Source organism: Colobus angolensis, unplaced genomic scaffold, assembly GCF_000951035.1.
Source record: "Colobus angolensis palliatus isolate OR3802 unplaced genomic scaffold, Cang.pa_1.0 Scaffold2, whole genome shotgun sequence".
Taxonomy (NCBI): Eukaryota; Metazoa; Chordata; class Mammalia; order Primates; family Cercopithecidae; genus Colobus; species Colobus angolensis.
This window is the reverse complement of record NW_012115154.1, coordinates 16,674,337-16,697,805: the sequence shown is the minus strand read 5'-3', so window position 1 is coordinate 16,697,805 and position 23,469 is coordinate 16,674,337. Positions and strand designations below refer to the sequence as shown.

General features: G+C 41.5%; 1 protein-coding gene across 2 annotated transcripts in view; it reads right to left on the bottom strand.

Annotated features, from left to right (window-relative positions):
- Window positions 1-23,469, bottom strand: part of CNTNAP2 (contactin associated protein-like 2) — a 2,310,676-nt gene that overhangs the window by 5,762 nt on the left and 2,281,445 nt on the right. For both annotated transcript variants that reach the window (XM_011941411.1, XM_011941412.1), the window contains one exon: window positions 2,863-2,943. In XM_011941411.1, coding sequence (XP_011796801.1) covers window positions 2,863-2,943 — 81 coding nt within the window. The remainder of the gene's footprint in view (window positions 1-2,862; window positions 2,944-23,469) is intronic.

Below are 23,469 nucleotides of genomic sequence, written 5' to 3'. Positions count from 1 at the left end.
CAAGGTCACAGAATATGAGGCTGATATAAAAGATCAATTACACTTTTATATGCCAGAAAGAAACACTAAGAAATGAAATTAATAAAATAGTAATTGCACAAATTTAAAAGTTGTTCAAGACTTTGCATTGAAAACCACAATACGTTGCTGAGAGAAACTGAAGAGACAAATAAATGTATAGATATACCATGTAAAAATAGAAATACTAAATATCATTAAGATGTTCATTTATAGGTCTAAAACAATCCCAATCTAAATTATAGCCAATTTTTTTGGTAGAAATTTGTAAACTGACTCTAAATTTTATATAGAAATGCAAAAGACATAGAATAGCCAAAATTTTGAAAAACAAACAAAAAAAAAGATTAGAGAACTTACATTGTTTATTTCAAAACTTTGTATAAAGGTACAATAGGTCGGGCGCAGTGGCTCACACCTGTAATCCCACCACTTTGGGAGGCCGAGGTGGGCGAATCACAAGGTCAGGAGATTGAGACCATCCTGGCCAACGTGGTGAAACCCCATCTCTACTAAAAATACAAATTAGCTGGACATGGTGGTGCATGTCTGTAAGTCCAGCTACTCGGGAGGCTGAGGCAGGAGAATCGCTTGAACCAGGGAGTTGGAGGTTGTAGTGAGCCAAGATCATGCCACTGTACTCCAGCCTGGCAACAGAGCGAGACTCCTATCTCAACAAAAAAAGATACAACAATAAAGCAAGCATGGTATTGGGTAAGGAAAGATATATAGACCAACAAAACAAAAAGCCTAGAAAATAGACACACACATACATATGGTCAGTTGCTTTGAAAAAAGTGCCAAGAAAATTCAACTGAGGAAAAGTATAGTTTTTTTTTTTTTTTTCCAACAAAAAATAACAAGATATTCATTTGGAAAACACTGGCTCTGACTCTTCTCTCAGACCATTTATAAACATCAAATCGAAGTGACTGAAGACCTAGTGGTAAATGATAAAGTGATACAACTTCTAGAAGAAAGCTGAAAATCTTCAAAACTTTTGGGTAGGCAGACTTTTTAGATAGGACAAACCAACCACAAACTATAAAAAGATTGGGGCCAGGCGTGGTGGCTCATGCCTATAATCCCAGCACTTTGGGAGGCTGAGGCGAGTGGATCACTTGATGTCAGGAGTTCGAGACCAGCCTGGCCAACATGGTGAAATCCCGTCTCTACTAAACCTGAGATCATGCCACTGTACTCCTGGGCAACAGAAAATGAGACTATCTCAAAAAAAAAAAAAAAAAGTCAGGGACCTGTTTACACTTATAGGTGTGTATTATACTTCAATTAAGTTGATTTAAAGAAAAGCAAAAAAACAGGACTGGGATATTGATGGCAACAGGGATGTCAATATTGATCTACGCATGAGGCTCAACGGCTATCTTAGGAGAGTCAAATTATTATGTAGCTGCCCCTGGTGAGAAGAAAACACTGGAATATTTTAGATGCTACAGCTTATTAATTTTCTGATACATTTTTATTTTTTAATTTTAATTGTGCAAATTTATGGGATATGTGAGAATATTTGTTACATGTATATATGGAATAGTGATCAAATCATAGTATTTAGGGGCTCATCAACCAAGTACAATACATTTTTGTTAGATATAGTTATCCTACCCTGCTAGCAAACCCTGAATTTGTTCCTTGTATCTTTCTGTATGTTTGCACCCTGTAACCCACTTCTCTTCATTCTCCTTCCTCTTCCTGCTCAACTTTCCCAGTCTCTTATCTGTTTTTCTTTCTACCTCCGTGTGTTCACATCTTTTAACTCCTGTGTATCAGTGAGAACATGCAATATTTGTCTTCTTGTGCCTAGCTTATTTCACTTAAAATAATGACCTCCAGTAATTTTCTGATAATTTGTATTACGATAACTGAAACCAGACTGGCATTTCCTATTTATTTATTTATTTAGACAGAGTCTTGCTCTGTCGCCCAGGCTGGAGTGCAGTGGCGTGATCTTGGCTCACTGCAAGCTCCGCCTCCTGGGTTCACACCAGCCTCCTGCCTCAGCCTCCCAAGTAGCTGGAACTACAAGTGCCCGCCACCACGCCCGGCTAATTTTTTTTTTGTATTTAGAGACGGGGTTTCAACACCTTAGCCAGGATGGTCTCGATCTCCTGACCTCGTGATCCGCCCACCTCGGTCTCCCAAAGTGCTGGGATTACAGGTGTGAGCCACTGTGCCCAGCCTTCCTTTTCATTTTTTATAGTACGCTATCCTGGACCATTTGGGATGCGAAAGGATGAGACTGAAAAAGATCAGAGGGGATAAAGAAATGTCCTGGCTATGATCACTACTACCTCCTTATATATTCTGAGTCTGTCCAGCTTACCACTACCATTTGTTATTTACAAGCCAGCATTAAAAAGTAGCCAGGTCATGCCAGTAATTCCAGCACTTTGGGAGGCTGAGGCAGGTGGATAATGAGGTCAGGAGTTTGAGATCAGCCTGGCCAAGATGGTGAAACCTTGTCTCTACTAAAAACACAAAAATTAGCCAGGCGTGGTGGCAGGCACCTGTAATCCCAGCTACTAGGGAGGCTAAGGCAGGAGAATTGTTTGAACCTGGAGGTAGAGGTTCCAGTGAGCCGAGATCACGCCACTGCACTCTACCCTAGGTGATAGAACAAGACTGCATCTAAAAAAAAGAAAAAAGTATCCGTGTTACATTTACTATATTTCTGCATATCAGAATTGATAATCTTGTGTCCTATTTAAAAACAAAATGAATCATGTAAAAATCTAGAAAACTTTTTCCTAGACTACTATGTTATTGACAATTATTGCTTTCCATAGGTGAGTAGCCCCACATGAGCCTGCTCTACACATCACCTACCTCCAATGATAGCCGAGTTTCTGTTGACTCCATTTCTTATAGCTTGGCCTTGTCCTGGATTATATGGAAAATCCGCACTGGCTGTACAGAAAGAAAGAAAGAGTCAAGTGTCAGAGTCAAGTATATTGATCCCAAATAATTTGAAACCTATTTCTCCATACAATTCTTTAACACTTACTGTTTTTCCAAATGAAATCTCCATATCTGATGGACCCTATCTTGCCATTGTCTCACAAAAGAATCACAACAGCCTCCATCCCTGTACCTGCTGTTTCTGTTTGCACAAGGCCTAGGTAAACACGACTTTCCACTTGGAGCAATATTAGAGAATCCTAGAACTACCTGAGCTGCCCTGCTCTAGTTCCACAGACAGACGAGTTTATGCATTTGAATATATTTCTTACATTTGGTTGAAATCTGCTTCCCATCCACTTTTAACCCCATGCACAACTGGTGGCATTCAATATATTTGTAGATGAGCTTTTTACAGCTACACTATTAAAAAGTTTAAAAAGGAATCATTCCTTTAAACTTGTATTTTTCATGGCTGTAGCAAGATACTGGCACACTTCAGGAGTTTGTAAGGGGGTAATAATTCAAAACAGTTGAGAAGAATATAACTGCCTAGTGAATCTATTTCTTTCCCTATTATAAATGATAAGAATCAATTGTGTTATATTTAGGTATTTCTCTAAGATAAAACAAATTTTAAGCCCAGAAAAGGCAAATAGATCCTGAAGTCTGTCTGCAGGTCAGCAGACTATCTTCTGTCATCCATAGGACCTAATCCAACTTCAGAAACAATTCACATTTGTTGGTCTTCTGTTGGAGAAGTTAAGGTAAATCTTCCAATAGAAGCAGGTCACCTTAGTCTAAAGCAAGCTCTGGCTACTGGATGGCACCAATTAAATGTAAAAAGAATTTAGAAGTACTTATTTGGTACAATGAAATGTGTACACATTTCAAATAGACAAATAGGTTTATGTTATGATTCAGGGAGAATGTTGCTACATACTCCATTTTCTAACACTAATATATTCCTGGGCTATGGACTTCCAAGATTATCCAGGATCATGATAAAAAGCAGGTAGAGCCCTTTTTCCTCCTCTTCCCTTGGAAATACGGCAACCAAAAAGGGAGATTCCAGATTCTGTCGACACATGTGATTTAATCCTTTCTCTTTTAGACTTTATATTCTCTTTTTTTTATGGTGGGGGGGGAGCTGCAAAAAGGGAGATTCCAGATTCTGTCAACACATGTGATTTAATCCTTTCTCTTTTAGACTTTATATTCTCTTTTTTTTAATGGTGGGGGGAGCTGGGGAAAGGGTCTCACTCTGTCATCCAGGCAGTGGTGTGATCTCGGCTCACTGCAACCTGTGCCTTTTAGGCTCAGGTGATTCTCCTGCCTCGGCCTCCCAAGTAGCTGGGATTACAGGCACCTGCCACCAGGCCTGGCTAATTTTTTTATTTTTAGTAGAGACGGGGTTTTACCATGTTGGTCAACCTTGTCTCAAACTCCTGACCTCAAGTTACCCACTCACCTTGGCCTCCCAAAATGCTGCGATTACAGGCATGAGCCGCTGCACCTGGCTAGACTTGATATTCTTGTTTAGGATGAGGAAAATTATACTTTACATTCCAAATTATCTCAACTATCTGAGTAAAAAGCACAGACATTAAGAAAGCTACAAATGAAAGCGAATTTAACTCTGAGTATTCAAGGATTTCATATTCCCGCAAGTCTTTAACTGGGGGATGCAAAATAGACTACTGATGGTTTTTGCTTGTTTTAACTGGCTTGATCCTTTTTTTTTTTTTTTTTTTTTTTTTTTTTTTTTTAAGATTTAGTCTTGCTGTGTTGCCCAGGCTGGAGTGCAGTGGCACAATCATGGCTCACTGCAACCTGGACCTCCCAGGCTCAAGTGTTCCTTCTGCCTCAGTCTCCTGAGTAGCTGGGACCACAGCCGTGCACCATCACGCCTGGCTAATTTTTTATTTTTTGTAGAGATGGGGTCTCCCTATGTTGCCCAAGCTGGTCTTGAATTCCTGGGCTCAAACAATTCTCCTGCCTTGGCCTTTCAAAGTGCTGGGATTATAGGTGTGAGCCACCTTGCCTGGCCAATTGGTCCAATCCTAAATCCAGTTAGCTAGGTAGGGAAATGGGGAGAACCAACACGCAGTACGGTGTAGTCAGCTACTTTCCCATCAGCTCACTTTCCCATTTCCCTTCAGGATCTTCTGGGGTAGGTAGCGTGGATTAACATTCCCAATCCCAAATGTCAGCCCAAGAATGCAAAGATCTTTCATTTATTAGGCTTATCATCAGATATCAGATTAATCCTAAAATTATCCTATGGGAATAAACCTGATTTACATAAAAACATATAATAAAAACCTTGGCTTTCTTTTTTAAACCTGAATCTTCAGAGAAGTACTATTAGTAGATGTGACAAATGTATTCATTCACTCATTCACTAAATCTCTGTAGAATGGCTACTATATGTCAGACTTCATTCCAAGTGCTGAGGATACACGGTGAACAATAAAATAGACAGAGAATAAAGTTCTCTAGCTAATGAGAACTTCCTGGTCCAACATGGTCTGTTTATTCCATGCATCCTTGAAGAATTTGATTTATATAGTCTAGATAATATACTGAAGCATGGATGTGGTTTCAATTATGAACTTGTCCATTTACAGTAAATTGCCTGATATGCCACCCACAAACCATAAGCACAGGAAGATTTGGTTATGAATGTACACAATTCTCTGGCACAAGACACCCTTCAAAGACCACAAGCTGTTTTTCAGGAATGAAAACTTGCACATTACTGCCCATCTTTTCCAGACCTTTTGACATTATCATGACTCTTCTCTGGACACTATTTAGTCCATATCCTTCTAGAAAGTCACCAGGCTTGTGAGCAGTCTAGCTAAAATTAGAACCCAGGTAGGGGGCATTCCAAAGGCAGCAATCTTCTCTACCCTGCCTTTTGAAGGCTAGAAAGGGACAGGGAGTTGAAGGGTTGAGGAGGTCCTGCTTGCAGACAGTTTGGCTTGGGTTGGCACTATGGAAGGAGGAGCCCTTTTAGGTGATGAGGAATTAATTAGTTTTGTATTGGACACACTGAGTTGGAGGTGCCCAGGTGGAGGACACCCAGGTGGAGATATTTACTAGATATTTGGATACTTTGTGAGTGAGTCATATTTCCTGTCTCCTTTTGATAAACGCAGAAATTTCCTGACCTCCTTTGTGTCTTCCCCTATTCCCTGCCCCGTCATGACCTTCTTTAAACAATATGTACCTTCAAAATATATTAAGTATGGTGATTAAAAAATTACAATGGTAGGCCAGGCATGGTGGCTCACGCCTGTAATCCCAGCACTTTGGGAGGCTGAGGCAAGTGGATCATGAGGTAAAGAGATCGAGACCATCCTGGCCAACATAGTGAAACCCCGTCTTTACTAAAAATACAAAAATTAGCTAGGCATGGTGGCGTGCACCTGTAGTCCCAACCACTCAGGAGGCTGAGGCAGGAGAGTTGCATGAACCTGGGAGGTGGAGATTGCAGTGAGCCGAGATCGCGCCACTGCACTCCAGCCTGGCGACAGAGCGAGACTCTGTCTCAAAAAACAAACAAACAAAACAAAATTAGCGGGGTGTGGTGGCATGTGCCTATAGTCCCAGCTACTCAGGAGAGTGAAGCAGGAGAATCACTTGAACCCAGGAGGCAGAGGTTGCAGTGAGCCGAGATTGCACCACTGCACTCCAGCCTGGCAACAAAGTGAGACTATGTCTCAAAGAAAAAAAAAAAATTACAATGGTAATTTGTTGCTATTCTATTGTGTGACATTCATAATACCATGAATGGTTTGCTTTTCTGGCTCAGGTGACATGGCTGGTAGACCACAGCATGGTTTCTCTCTGCTCCAAAGCCTGTCTTATGGTGTTGCATCCTTGGCCACAAAGCTGCATAAAAATGTAGATGCTTCAGAGATACTCGTAGACCTCTTCCTGTTTCCCTTGAGGTTACCAATAGAAACAGTAGCAGAACATATGGAGATAGTGGAAGGAGTTACCTGAGATGATGCAAGGAGAATGACAAGAGCTAGAGAGGAACATTTAAAAATATCCCAGGATTGTTTTGGGCATCAATCTGAACTCCTGGGCATAGTGAAGAAGGCCCCCCCTTGAGCTGTATTTCTCTCCTGTCCCTTCCCTCCTGGGGTCACTTTTCCAACTCAACATTCTAGGTACAGGTGATATGGACAGGAGGCAGGGAAATACTGGGTAGAAGAGGGTGGAGTCCCTGGCAAGGGTTCCACCCACAAACCTGAGCCCACAACCCTAAATGAGAACTACACAACCTTGTTTTCTCACCCAAATGCTCCTTTTTTCCAAAACCACCCTGGCTTGCCAGGCCCCGTAGTCCTGTAGCCATAAACACCCCAAGCTCCACTGGCAGAGGAGCAGAGCAGCGTGGCAGAGGAGAGAAGAGAACAAATGGCTGAACGTCAAGAGGAGAAGAAGCATCTGAATGTTGAAGAGGCAACTGGACAGTTGGAAAGCAGTTTGGCTCAGGATGACTGAAGAGAATTATCCTCCCATTTCATCCCTTTCCAGCTCCCCATCCCACTGAGAGCCACTTCCATCACTCAATAAAACCATTGTGACCTGATCCTTCCCAGACGCCAGACAAGGACCTGAGTACCAAGAGGGCAGGGGGTAAAAGGCTGTCACCCTGTCTCCACTGAGCTGGCTAACACTTAGCCATCCCCAGACAGCAACTGCTAAAAGAGCATTAATTGTAACATACCCCTAGAAGCTGCTGTGGGACCAGAGCCCAAAAGCATTCACCCCAGCTGCAGCATCCACTTGCCTGTATGCTCCCCCTTTCACAAAAGGTTTGAGTGAGCTGCACCCGTCACAAGTCCAGTAAAGGGGTCCAGGGAACTCTCCCGTCTCATAGGAGTTCCTGATGCTTCCAGTTCACATCCCTTTTCTCTTCCATATGGCACTCTGTCTGGACATCTGATTTACTTTCCTTTTCTTTGTCCATCAGATCTTACTACTTTCCTGAAAGTATCCTCAGCGACCTCAGATTGTGTGCGTCCCTTTTCTCAATGGGAAGAGTCTTAATTCTTGTGACTTCTTACATGACAGTCATCCTCTTAAAGTCAGAGACCAATCTTAATCATGTTTGCAGTTCCAATGACTAATAATGCAGTAGCAAGGGCTAAATGGATGTCCATTGACTGGCATAATTAAAATCAGTCTATTAAGAGGTATGTAAACATTGTATAGCTTCTTCTAATAATAAAACCTTCTATGCAGGTAGAATATTGAAAGTCAGATGCCTAGTCTCAAATCCTTACAGTGAGGCAGGATTCTTATTCCTCCTAACAAAGGAGATGGACATACTGAATATAGAAAATATATTAATGACTCCTAGTCCATAGGACTTTGGTTATTGTTAGAAAACAATTTGTAGAAAACCCTCAGGTCAGGAAGCCTTATACATTTCAAGGGCAAAATCTTTGTTTTGTGTGAGCATTCATGTCTTCCTGGATCTATTTATAATGTAAACCTGGTTGTCCTAATGCATGTGAGTGCTTACTCCCTTGAGGCAAAGCTATTTTATTCTGGCAATCAAAGCAATTGCTATTTTGATGGATATATTTTATTGCAACTGTCCTTTCCCCTGGGAACCAACATGCTCTTGGACATGTGCGTGGAGAAAAATGGAGACCAACAAACATGACTGAGACATGGATGATAAAGCTCATCTATTCTGCTAACATTCATGTTCCCCTCACCCAGCTTGTTGGGAGAGCTGAACAATTTTAGTGGTGTTGGAGTATCAAGGAACCTATACTTTGGGAAACATTGTGAGTAGGTCCAAATTTGGAGTGTTAGTTTGAAATAGACTAGGTATAACATTCTCAAGACCAGTCTTTCATCAAATAAGCACAGACTATATTCAACACACTTCTCTTCTGGATCCCCAAATGACACTCCATGTTAACCACCAAAGCATGGTGCCATTCCAGTCTGATTTATAGTCTTACAAAAGCCCACATATTTCTGCATACTTCCCTTGCACATGTCCTTCTTGTGTGTGGTCATCCCTGTTCTTATATTTGTAGACCATGTTTCCATCGCACCACTCAGAGATTAGCTCTCCTCCCCTCCTCCACCCAGCACAGGCCAGGCAGGACATATTACTGGAGGAATTGATGATGGGAGATTCTTCTCCTAGGAGCATGCTTAGTAAACAGCCTGGCTGAGGCTTTAGTGCCCACACACATATGTACTACTGTGCTCCTCACCCAAGAAGGCAGATACATTATCGGTCCTCAAACATATTCAGACATGCTGCAGTCACACCTTCCCTTCTACTGTCTTTGTCTCCCATATGAGAAGCAGTCTGAGAGCTCACTACTGTACGTTTTCCCTTCTTTCATTTTCAAGGTAAGAAAACAAAACAAACATACTTCGTAAGAGCAGTCATATGTTGGAACTGGGTGAGAAAAAGTATACTTTCATTTTCCAAAACAGAATATACAATATGACAGTTTCATTCCATTTCTTTTCTTTTTATTTTTTATTTATTTTTTTGAGACAAAGTCTCACTCTGTTGCCCAGGCTGCAGTACAGTGGCGCAATCTTGGCTCACTGCAAGCTCCGCCTCCCAGGTTCACACCATTCTCCTGCCTCAGCCTCCCGAGTAGCTGGGACTCCAGGCACCCACCACCATGCCCAGCTAATTTTTTTGTATTTTCAGTAGAGACGAGGTTTCACCGTGTTAGCCAGGATGGTCTCGATTTCCTGACCTCGTGATCAGCCCGCCTCGGCCTCCCAAAGTGCTGGGATTCCAGGTGAGAGTCACTATGCCTGGCCAGTTTCATTCCATTTCTAAAGGTGTTTCACCCTTCTCTCCACTACATTCCTGAAAGGCTTTGCTGTGACAGCAAGATGACCAAGGAGTGACGCCTCTCACATCTGTGTGCTGGGCAGGGGTGAGGGTGATGTCCTTCCCTTGGCCGCTGGGGCAAGAGGGACTCTTGAATGCCAGTGACAAGTTCTGAACTCCAACACCAAACAACAAAGGCCACATAGGTTGTTTAGATGCAATGACTGGTAAAGCTCTAACTTCTAAGATTATGTGAAATGAGTTATCATTTGGACTAGAGTTTCCTCAAACACTAAGCTTTCTAGGGCCCAGTCCAACTTTGAATTCTATGACCATAGAGCAACCTTCAAAGGCAAAGTTGCAAAAATGGCAGAAAATCAAGCGGTTAGTTGTGGTAGAACTGGCCCAGAAGTGCTTTTCTTCTATTGTGGAGTACAAAACATTTCATGTTGATTTACATGAAATTCAGATTTCGGGAACAAGCTGTTTAGGAAATAATAATAGCACTTCCTACATTTCAGGCCCTGTTGTCACTCCTTTTCATGCTAACTCATTTAATCCTCATGTGAACCTTGACACATTCATCCCATTTTGGAAGGATAAAAACTTGTTTGAGGTCACACAACCAGGAAATGGTGGAGCTAGTATTTGAACCCAGAAGTTGGCTCCAGAAACCATTCATTAAACACTCAGCTGAATTGTGTCTGATGAGAAGGCATCAGTCTATGCCAGCTCTATCAAATGACCAACATCATTGTAGAGTCTGAAGGCAACCAACCAATTTAGCCCAACTGCTTTTTCTGTGGTTAGTGGGCTGTCTGGGGAAGCCAACAAAATCTAAAGGCTTCTGACTGTGTTTGCTTTTCTTCAGAAGTTATCTGGCAAAGGATAATTACACATGATGGCAGCATCAGCTGAGCAATGTGGCAAGCTAAGAACTCAGAGCCCACGTTGCAGAAGCACAAAAATTTGACCTTCCTTTGGTGACACAGACAGACCCCTGATGGGCCAAAGCAGCACAGAGAGAATGACCCATTACCTTTGCAGAAACATGAAACCAGGAATCGTGTAAATCGTGCTTTAAAATATTATTATATTGAATATAACTTTTGATTCCATTTACAAAATATGAAAAAATTATAAAACAAGTTTCAGGGCAGATGCTTAAGTACTAGAAATTGATTTAAAAGACAGCTATAGGCTGGGTGCCGTGGCTCACGCCTGTAATCCCAGCACTTTGGGAGGCAGAGGCGGGCGGATCATGAGGTCAGGAGATTGAGACTATCCTGGATAACACTGCGAAACCCTGTCTTTACTAAAAATACAAAAAATTAGTTGGGCATGGTGGCGGGCACTGGAAGTCCCAGCTACTTGGGAGGCTGAGGCTCAGGAGAATGGCATGAACCCGGGAGGTGGAGGTTGCAGTGAGCCAAGATTGCGCCACTGCACTCCAGCCTGCGTGACAGAGTGAGACTCCATCTCAAAGAAAAGAAAACAAGAAGCCAGGCATGGTGGTACACGCCTGTAGTCCCAGTTACTTGAGAGGCTGAGGCAGGAGAATTGCTTGAACCCAGGAGGGGGAGGTTGCAGTGGGCCGAGATCGTGCCACTACACTCCAGCCTGGACAATAGAGCAAGACTCATCTCAAAAAGAAAAAAAAAATTGTAAGAACAGAATATTGAAAAGAGATTTGAGTTCTTTAGCCTATAATTTCTTGTCTGTCCTAGTGAATAAGGAGAGAGTAAAGCTTTTTTTTTTTTTTTTTTTAAACTACAGAAGATAAATTTAGTGGTTGTGGTTCTTATTTACTAAGTTTCAAAACATTTAGGCTCAGAAACCAATTGCAAACAAAACATTGAAGTGCATATAAAAATAAATTGAAATATCTAACATAAACTCCCCCAAAATGAAAGGCTCTGGAAGCTTCAGGTTGTCATATATCAGAGACAAAAAAAATTAGATCATATCTGACGTCTCCTAGAGAAAATATCTCCATGGAAACCACTGGAGTTTCAGCATCTAAAGTAATAATTTGAGACACTTAACAACAAAATTGCTATTAATTATAATTTAATTTAAATTGCGACATTATTTTTACAGTGAGGTCTGGGCTAGATAAGGGATCTCTGCCTCGTTCTTAGCTTCTTTGTTGTATTACATTTTATTCTCTCTTTTCAAATCTGAGTTACATAGCAGAAAATGATTGTTTTTCTTAACTACTATTTTTAGCCATTCACTATTGATATTTCTGAAACAGATATGAAAACAAATGGTTATCGACTAAGATGCTGAAGATATAAGGGACATGATTCTATTTTAAAAGAGGATCCCTGCTAATCACAATTTTGGGAGGGAGCGATTTCTCAAAGTCAGCAGGTTTTTCTGTGGGTAGAGCATTATGTGGCATGGACTAACATGATCTTGAGTTTCACATTTCTCTCTCTACCCTTTGCCTCCGTTTCTAAAAAAAACTAGCTAGCCGACATTTCCAATTTCAAATAGGGGAAGGTGATTGTGACTTGGCTCCTGACTCGAGAAGTTAAACAAGCCTTACATTTCTTCTTAAAGGAGTGAGAAAGTGACAGCTGCTAGAATGATCATCTAAGATCTAGTGGCCAAAAGAGGTCGAGTGAAGAGAAACAGAATACACAAATTTGTCATCATCGGCTATACGTTATGATTGTTTAAATAATACCAACTTTCATATGAAAGGACTGAATGGGCAATTGATTGCATTGTACTCCCTCTTTCCACCAGTTACTTAGTTAACTTCTGAATTGTCTCAATTGCCTTTCAGGAAAAAGATTTAATACTCTCAGAGCAGGCTGACATTGCACTCTTTTGTCTGATTAACAACAAAGATGTATTTTAATTGAAAATAGCTCATTAGGCCAGGTGCAGTGGCTCATGCCTGTAATCCCAGCACTTTGGGAGGCCGAGGCAGGCGGATCACGAAGTCAGGAGATAGAGACCATCCTGGCTAACACGGTGAAACCCCGTCTCTACTAAAAAATACAAAAAATTAGCCGGGTGTGGTGGCAGGCACCTGTAGTCCCACCTACTCAGGAGGCTGAGGCAGGAGAATGGCGTGAACCTGGGAGGCGGAGCTTGCAGTGAGCCGAGATCGCGCCACTGCACTCCAGCCTGGGCAACAGAGCAAGACTCTGTATCAAAAAAAAAAAAAATATTATTAATATATGCTCAGACTTTGTATTTCATAAAATAAACACTAAGGTAAGGTATTTGGTGTCCATTTTCACGTGAGATAAATATGTCTTGTTATTTCTCAGGTGGGCAAATTGTTCCAGTCTTAATGTCTAGTTATAATTGTTTATAAATCAATGGTCAAAGTTATTATTGTAAAATATTACGGGCACTTGCAGAGTGTTGATTGTGACAGCTGGCCTTTACAGATTCTGTAGTTCCACAACGTCTCTACAGTTGAGGAGGCAGAAATGCAGAACGGATGATAATTAGGTTAAAGCCACGTGGTTGATGGGTGCCGGAGTCACTGCTACAAGGACGAGGTCTTTCAACTCCTCATTCAGAACTCTGTCCGTGCATCTTACTGTAGTTCTCAGGGCGAACCTTGAAAGTCTGGATCAGAGAGCCTCACTGCCAGGGCAGCCATCCAGCTGGCCCTCCATATCCATGGGTTCCCCATCCGTGGATTCAACCAAACTCGGATCAAAAATATTCAGGAAAGAAAGTTTCATCTGTACTGAACATGTACAGATTTTTTTTCTTGTCATTATTCCCTAAACAATCCAGTATAACAAATCTTTTTTTTTTTTGAGATGGAGTCTCACTCTGTCGCCCAAGCTGGAGTGTAGTGGTACAATCTCAGCTCACTGCAACCTCCGCTTCCTGGGTTCAAACGATTTTCCTGCCTCAGCCTCCTGAGTAGCTGGAATTACAGGCACATGCCACCACGCCTGGCTAATTTTTGTATTTTTAGTAGAGATGGAGTTTCACCATGTTGGTTAGGCTGGTCTTGAACTCCTGACCTCGTGATCTGCTTGCCTCAGCCTCTCAAAGTGCTGGGATTACAGGTGTGAGCCGCCGCACCTGGCCAACAACTCTTTACATAGCATTTATGTTATATTAGGCATTATAAGTAATCTAGAGAGAATTTAAAGTATATGGGAGGGTATGTGGAGTTATATGTAGGTATTTACCACACTTTTTGCTATCAGGAACTTGCGCATCTGTGGATTTGGTTGTCTTTGGGGATTCTCGAACCAATTCCCTGTAGATGCTGAGGCAGGACTGGACCACTTGGTTAACACTGCCGTATGGCTCTTTGTTGAGGTTTGTCATGGCTTCTTTTCCTTTCCGCTGCAGGGTGTTTATGAATTCATGCTGATGTTAACAGGAGTGCAAGAAGGAAGAAGCCCCAAATCTGGGGAAAATGATAAATTCGGGAAGTGCCATTTAAACCCTGGTCTGAGGGGAAATGCTGTTTCTCCTGCTGCACAGTTTTCAGAATGTGCGTGGCGGCAGCAGGGTTCCCCGGAAGGGGCTGTCACTTCTATGCATGCAGGGCTCTGAGTGTCAGGGACAAAGGGCTCTACACTTGTGTAACTGGTGGGTTCTTTGGCCTTGAAAAAGTGCTGAACCTCTTTAGGCTTTTTCTTCTCCTCCTGTCTCAGTCTGAGATGCCTTTGTGGGAGAGCACTCTGATTCAGAGCTTTCCAACATTAAGGGGCATACAGATGTCTTGAGCTCTGGGAAAAATGCTGCTTCTGTCTGAGTTGGTCTTGGGTGGGGGACCTGGGCATCTGTATTTCTAACAGGCTCCAGAGTGCTTGAAGACCCGCCTCACTTTCAGTTGCAGAAATTTAATATAGACCGTTGGTGGTTCGGGTCTCCAGCTGCTCGTGTGTGTGTGTGTGTGTGTGTGTATGTGCGCGCGTGCATGTGTTTTAATTTAATGCAGTCCCTGAGAGGGAACTGAAATAATTCCTTCTGGGAACCTTGTCCTTTTTCCCTTGGCCGAATCATTTGTGTGAGTTTAATGATTTGCCTGCCAGAATGCCTCACAGTTCGACTCCGTTAGTTCTATTTCTTTTTAGTGTTGTGAAAGCAATAATAGGAACACTGTGTTAATTTCAGAGAGAATTCTTTAGTATGTTGAATGTTGGAGCGGGGCAGTTTATTACAGTTTAGGAAAAAACAGCCAAGGAGTTTAATAAATGGTTATCTTAGTATGACCTTGGATACCTTTCCTGGTTCAAAGCAAAAATACAAGTTGAGTCTCTAAAGCTAGTGTATCAGGGAGGAAAAATACTGGGATGTTGGCATTTAGGTTCTTGATGCTATGGATGCATTTAAAGACATACATGAGAGAGAACAGATGCATTTTTAAATTTTCTTTTTAGAGACAGGGTCTTGCTATGTTGTTCAGGCTGATCTTGAACTCCTGGACTCATGTAGCTGGGACTATAGGCATGTGCCACTGCGCCTGGCTAGACATATTTTTAAAAATATTGAACCGTGGAAGTTTTTGAAGCTTATGGATTTGTTTTTTGAAAAAAAAAATTCTTGGCCAGGCGTGGTGGCTCACGCCTGTAATCCCAACACTTTGGGAGGCCGAGGCTGGTGGATCACAAGGTCAGGAGATCAAGATCATCTTGGCTAACATGGTGAAACCCCGTCTCTACTAAAAGTACAAAAAATTAGCTGGGCGTGTTGGCGGGCACCTGTAGTCCCAGCTACTTGGGAGGCTGAGGCAGGAGAATGGCGTGAACCCGGGAAGCGGAGCTTGCAGTGAGCCAAGATCACTGTACTCCAGCCTGGGCGACGAGTGAGCCTGTCTCAAAAAAAAAAAAAAAAAAAAAATTTACTGCTGGTTCTACTGCTGCATGGGTGCAATACAGGACACTGAAGCCATCTGGTCATATTATGGTATGTCAGACAGCCTCAGTGACTGCCTCTGGCTTTATGGAATGCTGCGTCACACAGATATGGGTGCTCACCAAGTTTTGTGAACACACCTGCTATACAGGAGTCTCAGCTAAGAGAACCTGTGGTTTTCTTATTAGCAAAGAATTGGTTGTTTGCTGAGTCATAGAAATAGCCCCAGTTTCTAGGGAGAGGGTGGCTGAGAAGATTATGATGTTAAAAGAGGAAAGCAACCAATTATAGTAAGCCAAAAAGGGATATTTTAAGGACATTCTCTGATGTATTTCGCCTTTCCTTAGGCAGTGGTCAGGGATTTGCACAATTCATAAGATGAAAGTCTTCAGGAGACCCTGGATCTATTGTCTTCAGACTTCTGCAGAAAAACACATCCCCTGAGCATTATTTAATTATCAGTGAGGGCTTTGGACTTCCACGATGTATGGCTTGGGAGCTCGGTGAAAATAACATTTGATCACCTTAAGTCTGCTCAAGAGATATGCTTCATCATTTGTGAGAATACTTAGGCACATGTTATTTTAGGAATCAAGGGAACTCGGTGAAAATAACATTGTATCACCTTAAGTGTGCTCAAGAGATGTGCTTCATCATTTGTGAGAATATTTAGGCACATGTTATTTTAGGAATCAAGCAAGGATGAAGGGACTCCTTTTACTCTCCCTCTGTGGAAGTTTCTAGTACAATCAAAGACCGTACTTTGGCTGTGGATGGATCCTTTGGAAATGGCTGAATATTATTGATTTGCTTTTATTGTCATCCTGTGTCTTTCAAGGGAATTCAGTGAATAATAAAAAGCATTTAAAAATATTTAATCTTCTGCTAGAACCTCCGTATCTGAACTTGCAGACGATGCTGTTGTTTTCAGCTTTACACGATGAACGTGCTTCTGCACTCTGTGGGCCAGTTCTGCCAATATGCATGGGATGTTTGTGTTGTAACTGCTATTTCACCAAAGTGTGAGGTTGATCCTTTTCATTCTTAAGTTTTCAAAAACTAGTATAATACATAGATGAGGAGCATTGCTGACAACATGGTGGAGTCACCCTGACCACAGACAGGCAACCAGATTCTGGCTCCACTGTGCGGTTAGAAGGGGGGCGTGGGCAAACCTAAAGTGGTTTTAAAAATTAATTCTACACAAATTTTGAGCCTTTTATGAATGCCCAGTTGGGCTCTTGGTTTTGAAATACTCTTTTCTGTTGCATTAGCACAAGGGAAATGTATAATTCCAATCCCAAGACAATGTATTTTCTTCCAAGAAGGCTGGCTTCAGAGAACTGAATATGAAAGTCCCATGCTAAATACGCTTCCACTGTTGTCTGAGCTGTTCTCTTCTTGAGTTAAGCTGAGATCTCACAGGACAACTACTTTTGCTTCCTGACAGGTGAAATGGCAAATGGCCATCAAGGAGAAATTGATGAAACAAATTATCCTTGGTTATTAAAGCTTCCTGATGGTTCCCCACACCATTCCTCCCTGGTGCTGGCTCACATCATTATAAAGATAGCGTGATAAAGTCCTGGCATAAGCCGTGTGGCTCTGTCACAGTTCTTCTCACTCATGTCAACAGAGTGTGAAAAAACATTTAATTGGCCCTAGCAGCCTTGGGGATGATGTATTCCTTATCCGCAAGGGGAAAGTGGAACAAGAAAGAGCAAAGTTTTATTTAGAGGCCAGAATTTCACCAACAGGTATGCAAATTACATATCCTTCCAGACTTCTGCATTATATTTAAAGGGTGATAGAAAATAGTCAGTTCAGAATAAAGAACTGGAATTGTATGTTTTAATCCAACATTTTCATTGAGAGGAGGGAATAGTGGGGGAAAAAAATCACTGAATCTGAAATAAATGCATTTTCCACTTGATAATGCTACTCTCTGCATACTTTTGAGCAAGATGCTATGAACTCAGTCCCCATTGCTTCACAGTCCTGATGCACACTAGGAATCCCTTGGATGGGGACCAGGCATCGGGATTTGTAAAACGCTCCTCAGGTGACTAATGTACAGCCAGGGCTGTGGATAGCGCTTCTGTGGCCACCCATTCAGTGTTTGCTGAGGGAATTAATACATTTATTTTATCTGAGTTGCATTCTCCTTATCTTTAAAATGTGGCTGATAATGTCCACTTTGCCTATCACATGTGGCCATTCCAGGATAAAACAAAATCATGCATTGAAAGCATTTCAACAATTAAAATAGTTTATAAATTTATCTGTATCCTTTCCAGTTTTCTAAAAGTTAAAGTTCCGAAGTAAATGACTGAAAATCAGTTTAGCTTGCTTAAAGGGGAATTCCCAAAGCAATTCATCTTATTCTCTATGTTTAAAATAATTGTACCCCATACATTCATATGGATATTTATGTACAATTACATTTCAACATAAAGCTGATTTTAATTTTTTAAAAGTCTTTCAGCATTGCTCTCAGGAACAAACTCAACAGCAGAATTAGGAATCTGCATCTGTCTTTAGAATTTCTGAATAGTCTATGCAGAGCACGTGGAATCAGACAAAGATCTCAGAGGAGTGAAGCAATTTATCGTGTATTAGTTATTGGTATTTACACAGTGACTTTCCTCTGAAAAGCATGTGGTGATGGGTTAAAAACCTCATCAGGAAAATGTTTCTGCAACTGTAGAGATCATAGCAAGGACAAAAGGTGCTGATTGATTTCCACGTGGTGACTGGCTGAGATTCCCCTGGGAGAATTCACACTTGGGAATTCTGACAATTGTCTTTTTAAAGGAGGCAGTAAAAGAAGTGATGGCGGATAATTTAGAGGGTGTTGTGCGCCTCTGAGTGCCTCCACAGCTGAGTGATGTGGTGCTGTAACAGATGCGTGATATTGAAGAATACTCAGAAATGCAGTACAGTAGGAAGCATTTGAATGGGGGATTGCTGAGGGCCAAGGAGAGACACCCAAGTCAAGGGACAACACTGAGCTCAACTCGCCTCCATTTTCATGAGCTACTTATAGCATTCCTGTGGCAAAAATGAATACTGTGACTTGCTGGAGTCAGTGGTTCTGCCATCAACAGAGAAGTCACCATGGCAACACGTACAACCGCATAGCCCTGCACTTGGCCAGCCCCACGTGACACAGGCTAACAGCTGCAATGATTTCCAGGCACAGACCCCGGGAAAATGCACCTTTGAGTACCATGCCAGGTAGGGTGGGGGTCGGAGGGTGGACAGCCCAGGGGGAAGAATGGGACAGAGTCCTGACCTCCCTGGGGTTCGAAATCGATCGTAGGGGATGAAGGGAAAGAAAGGTAGAGGAAAATTACGAATGAAAGAAATTCCCAACAGGGAAAAAACAATGACCTTAGAGATTGGAAAGCTGGGTGTTTGTGCCAGTTTTGATTTTTTATCCCTGGAGTTTCAGAGAGTTAAGTGATCCTGGTTAAGAGAGAGAACAGAAGTCTTTGAATAAAGGCAGCCCCGGACATGGCCAGACCTGCGGAGCCGCTAGAAAGCAGCCCGCCTCCACAGAGGATGGCCTGTGAGGTGTTCAGTGCTGAAGGGGAATCCAGCCCTGCTGCCAGTCATGTTTAGCCACCTAAGTGACGTTTTGCTCTTCGATTATTTCTTCATCATGTCTCAGCCTTGACAGAGCGCACCCTCAACCGCTTTTCAAAACACAAGCCTGCCAAGTCTATTCTCTCAGTGATGTGGGAAGGCTTTGTCAACTTAAGCCGGTCTCTTAAGTTCTTTTCAGGTCCTTTAGCAAAAAGTCCAGTGAAAGCCATTGATGTCAATTACATCTGGAGGGTGCAGTCCTGGGCCGGAGGCAGGGCTGGGGCAGGAGAGGTGTGATCGGAAGAGAGAGTGCGGCTGGAGCTCAGATTTGTTGACTTCAGTTCACATTCTTAGAAGAGGATGATACACTCCACCAAGAAGGAAAATAAGAGACCAGCAAATATAAATTTTAAAAAGACATGATGGTGGAAACAATTGATAAATAAGTCCAAGAAGTGGTTATTTAAGAAAAGAAAAGCCGTGTAATCTAATCAATGGGTGGAGGGAGGCGGGGGAGGGGAGCAACAAAAACATTCAATATAAAAACATGAAAAAGGGAATGGAAATTAAATTATTAAAAAGTTTGTTTTGTTCTACTCCACAGAGTAATGAGTTTGAAACCCTAGGTTAAATGCATGAATTTCTAGAAAAATATAGTAGGTATTATCCTAGATGAGAAAGAAAAATCTAATTAGACAGATTATCATAAAATAACTTGAGAGAGTTGTCAAAGATCTCCCACAAAAACCAGTGGGCTCAAGTGGTTTTCCAGAGGCAGTGCTCCAAAGCTGCTTCTCTCCTTGCCACTCCCAGTGTGTTTGAGGGACCCGCAGCATCAGCATCACCTGGGAGCTTGTTGGCAATGCAGACTCTCAGATCCCCTTTCTGACCAGCTGAATCTGCATTTGCTAATTTCCTCCAGGTGATTCTAAGCACATTAAAATTTGGATGACACTTATTTGAATCATTTGGCAACTTGGAGAGAGATGGAGAAGTCCTGCATGGTGTGACTGGGTGTCACAAGGTAATGAACTTAAACAAAAACCTTAATCCCAGTAAAAATTTTAAACAATTGCAACAAAATGATTGAAATTCTTAAATCCACCTGGGAAAAGCAAATGTGCAAGGATGAACAAGAAAATTCTGAAAACAAAACAGAAAAGGGAAATTAGCTCTATGAGTCACTAAATGTGGTAATAAAGGCTCAATTATAATACTGCAGTTTGCTCCCATGTCACGAGGTGTCGTATCAATGTGAGAGTCCAGAAGGGACTCAGATATGAAGGGGATTTAGAAGATGGTAAAGAAGAGGATGGAGCCTCAACCAATAGGGCTGGAACAGTGGGCCATTTGGGAAAAATAGAGTGAGATTTTTACCTTCCACCTTCCACCCAACTAAATTTCCAGTGAAGAAAATATGTAGAACTTACAAATAAAACCTAAAGTTATTATAAAAAACATGGAATAATTTTAAAAATAAGTTCTGAATGGAGAAGGCATGTCACAAATCCCAAACGCCATAAAACACTTTACATTTCACTATGTAAAATTTGGCAACTTTTACATGGAAAAAAAAATCCCATGAATTCAAAAAAATGGAGCTCAAACAGGGAAAACATCCAAAGATGTATTAAAATACTAAGTAATATATAAAGAATACTTACAAATCAATAGGAAAGAATGTAAAAATACAAATATTGGGGCAAAGACTATAAAGAGGTAGTTCATGGAAAAATAAATAAAAGTGATATATAAACATAGGCAAAGATACTTAACCCAGCTCATAATGAAATATAAACTATAACAAGAAAATTTTATTTTTCATATAGAACAGCCACATTTAAAAGAAAAAAAATGATGCACTGTTTTGGTAAGGATGTGGGGAAAAGGTATTCATAGATTGTTGGACTGTCAATCGGATTATGTCATTGGAGGATGGTTTGTAGTGGTATCAAAATTAAAAATACACATATCCTTTGACTCAACAAAATCACAGGTACAATATGATTTTCTGTGAAAACACTGTAGAAACAAAAGGTGGGATGCACCTAAAATGACCAGTCAAAAATAGGCAACACTAATATCATAGTTGATTTGAGATACATAAATGCGCTTGGTGTTTTTGCAGGAAAAGTGGAATTTGGATCATTTGCAGGAAAATGCACATTAGCAAGGGGGGGGGATGATAGTTTTTCTTTACACGATGAAATGTGAACTGTGTTGGTGACTGAAGAGGGAGAAAGACAAATAACATAATAAAAAGATTGACTGTAAGAGATAAAAATGCATTAATCATGCAGTCTTAGCGTAAGAAGAGAAAAGGGATCTGCTCAGAAATAATTGCAATATTATAAAAGCTGGAATGATTACTTTTAAGTGTTTGCAGGTGGTAAAGAAAACCAATGTTCAGCTTGTAATTATGAAGAAAATGGGATAGATATAATTTCAAAATGTTCTTTATATCCATAACTCTTTTGCACATGAAGATATAAAAATATTTTATGGCCAGATGATAGACGGGAAACTTGGAATGTAGACAGAAATCAACGCCTCAGAAGTCATAACAATGGAGGTAAGAGGCCTTCAGAAATCAGTCTACTGTGGCTAGTGGTAAAGTGTCTGATGTGAGAGGAAGCCTGAATTCCCAGCTCAGTGCTGGGTATACTCGAGTCTAATGGGGGTATGGGGTTGTTACATTGAGTGATCCCAAGTACCAAGTTCCATCTAGTTCCTGATGTATCTGGGAGAAGACCCACATGCCTAAGAGGGCTGGCTTTTCAGCCACTCTGCCAACCTGAGTGAATCCACCAGACCAGCTTGGCAGTGGATTCTCAACCCTGGATTCTTGACAACCCTGGCCTTGGTCCTGGGGTGGTGGAGAGAATTCGGTGTTAACTCTCTTCCCTCCACTCCTGCTTCCGGATTTTCCATGTCCTACCCACTTCCCTGTCGGAGAAGCTGTGAGAATTCCTGGTCAAGGACCTCTCAGTATCAGATGCAGTTAGTATTAGGGCAGAGAACCAGATAACTTAAGGTTACAGCAGATGCTGTGAATTTACCTGCTAGCAACTTACAGAAGCCGACTCCCAGGTCCTTTTTGGGGTGAGAGGTACCACATCATATAGCATGCAACTTGTGCTGAGAATCTAGCCTGGACCTACTAGAAGTCCTTTAATATAACTAGCTGTGGCTGGGCGCGGTGGCTCATGCCTATAATCCCAGCACTTTGGGAGGCTGAGGCAGGTGTTATCACGAGGTCAAGAGATTGAGACCATCTTGGCCTCTACTAAATCTCGTTTCTACTAAAAATACAAAAATTAGCCTCGTCTCTGCTAAAAATACAAAAATTAGCCCCGTCTCTAGTAAAATACACAAATGAGCTGGGCGTGGTGGTACATGCCTATAGTCCCAGCTACTCAGCAGGCTGAGGCAGGAGAATTGCTTGAACCCCAGAGGCAGAGGTTGCAGTGAGCCAAGATCGCACCACTGCACTCCAGCCTGGTGACAGAGTGAGGCTCCATCACAAAATAATAATAATAATCATAATAATCTGCAATCTTCTAGAAGATCCCTTAGGAAATGAAACTTTACATCTTAAAGTGCTTCATCTATTTTAATGATATTTTAAAGAAGATCCTAGGATGTGGCCTTTGGTCTGATGTATTCTGCATCCAATATCATGAACGTGATAAAACATCCTAAAGCTTAACACAAACGCCTTGTAAAACAGCTTGGTGTGCAGCTTGGAGTTGCTCCTTAGTGCAGAAATTTATGGGATCAGACTCTTGGATTTATTTTTTCTGGTGTTTGTTTTGTTTTTGTATTTTACAGAACGTGCAGTGCCATCTGTGGCTGTCTTCCTGCTGGCAAGTCCTTTTCATTCCAAGCAAATAAGATTCCCTAAATTAGACAAAAAGGAAAAATCACAACAGAGTCCATAATTCTGAGAGGTGAATCACGGCAATTGCCTGGCATTCCGTGACCTCTACATAAACCTTACCTCAGTTCTGGGGGCTGCTTTTTCTACCTTGTAACTACTCTTCTAAAAATATTCCTAAGGACCATATAATGGTTTAGAAACAGGCTGTACTTATTATCAAAGAGGGAAATAACTAGGAAGAAAAAAAGAGTGGCGGTTTCTAATAGAGCAGAACTGGTTTAAATCAAGTCAACTTAAATCATAATGTGTAAGTCTTTTGTTTACCTCATCCCCCTATAAAAATGTGTGTTTTTTTTTTTTTTTTTTT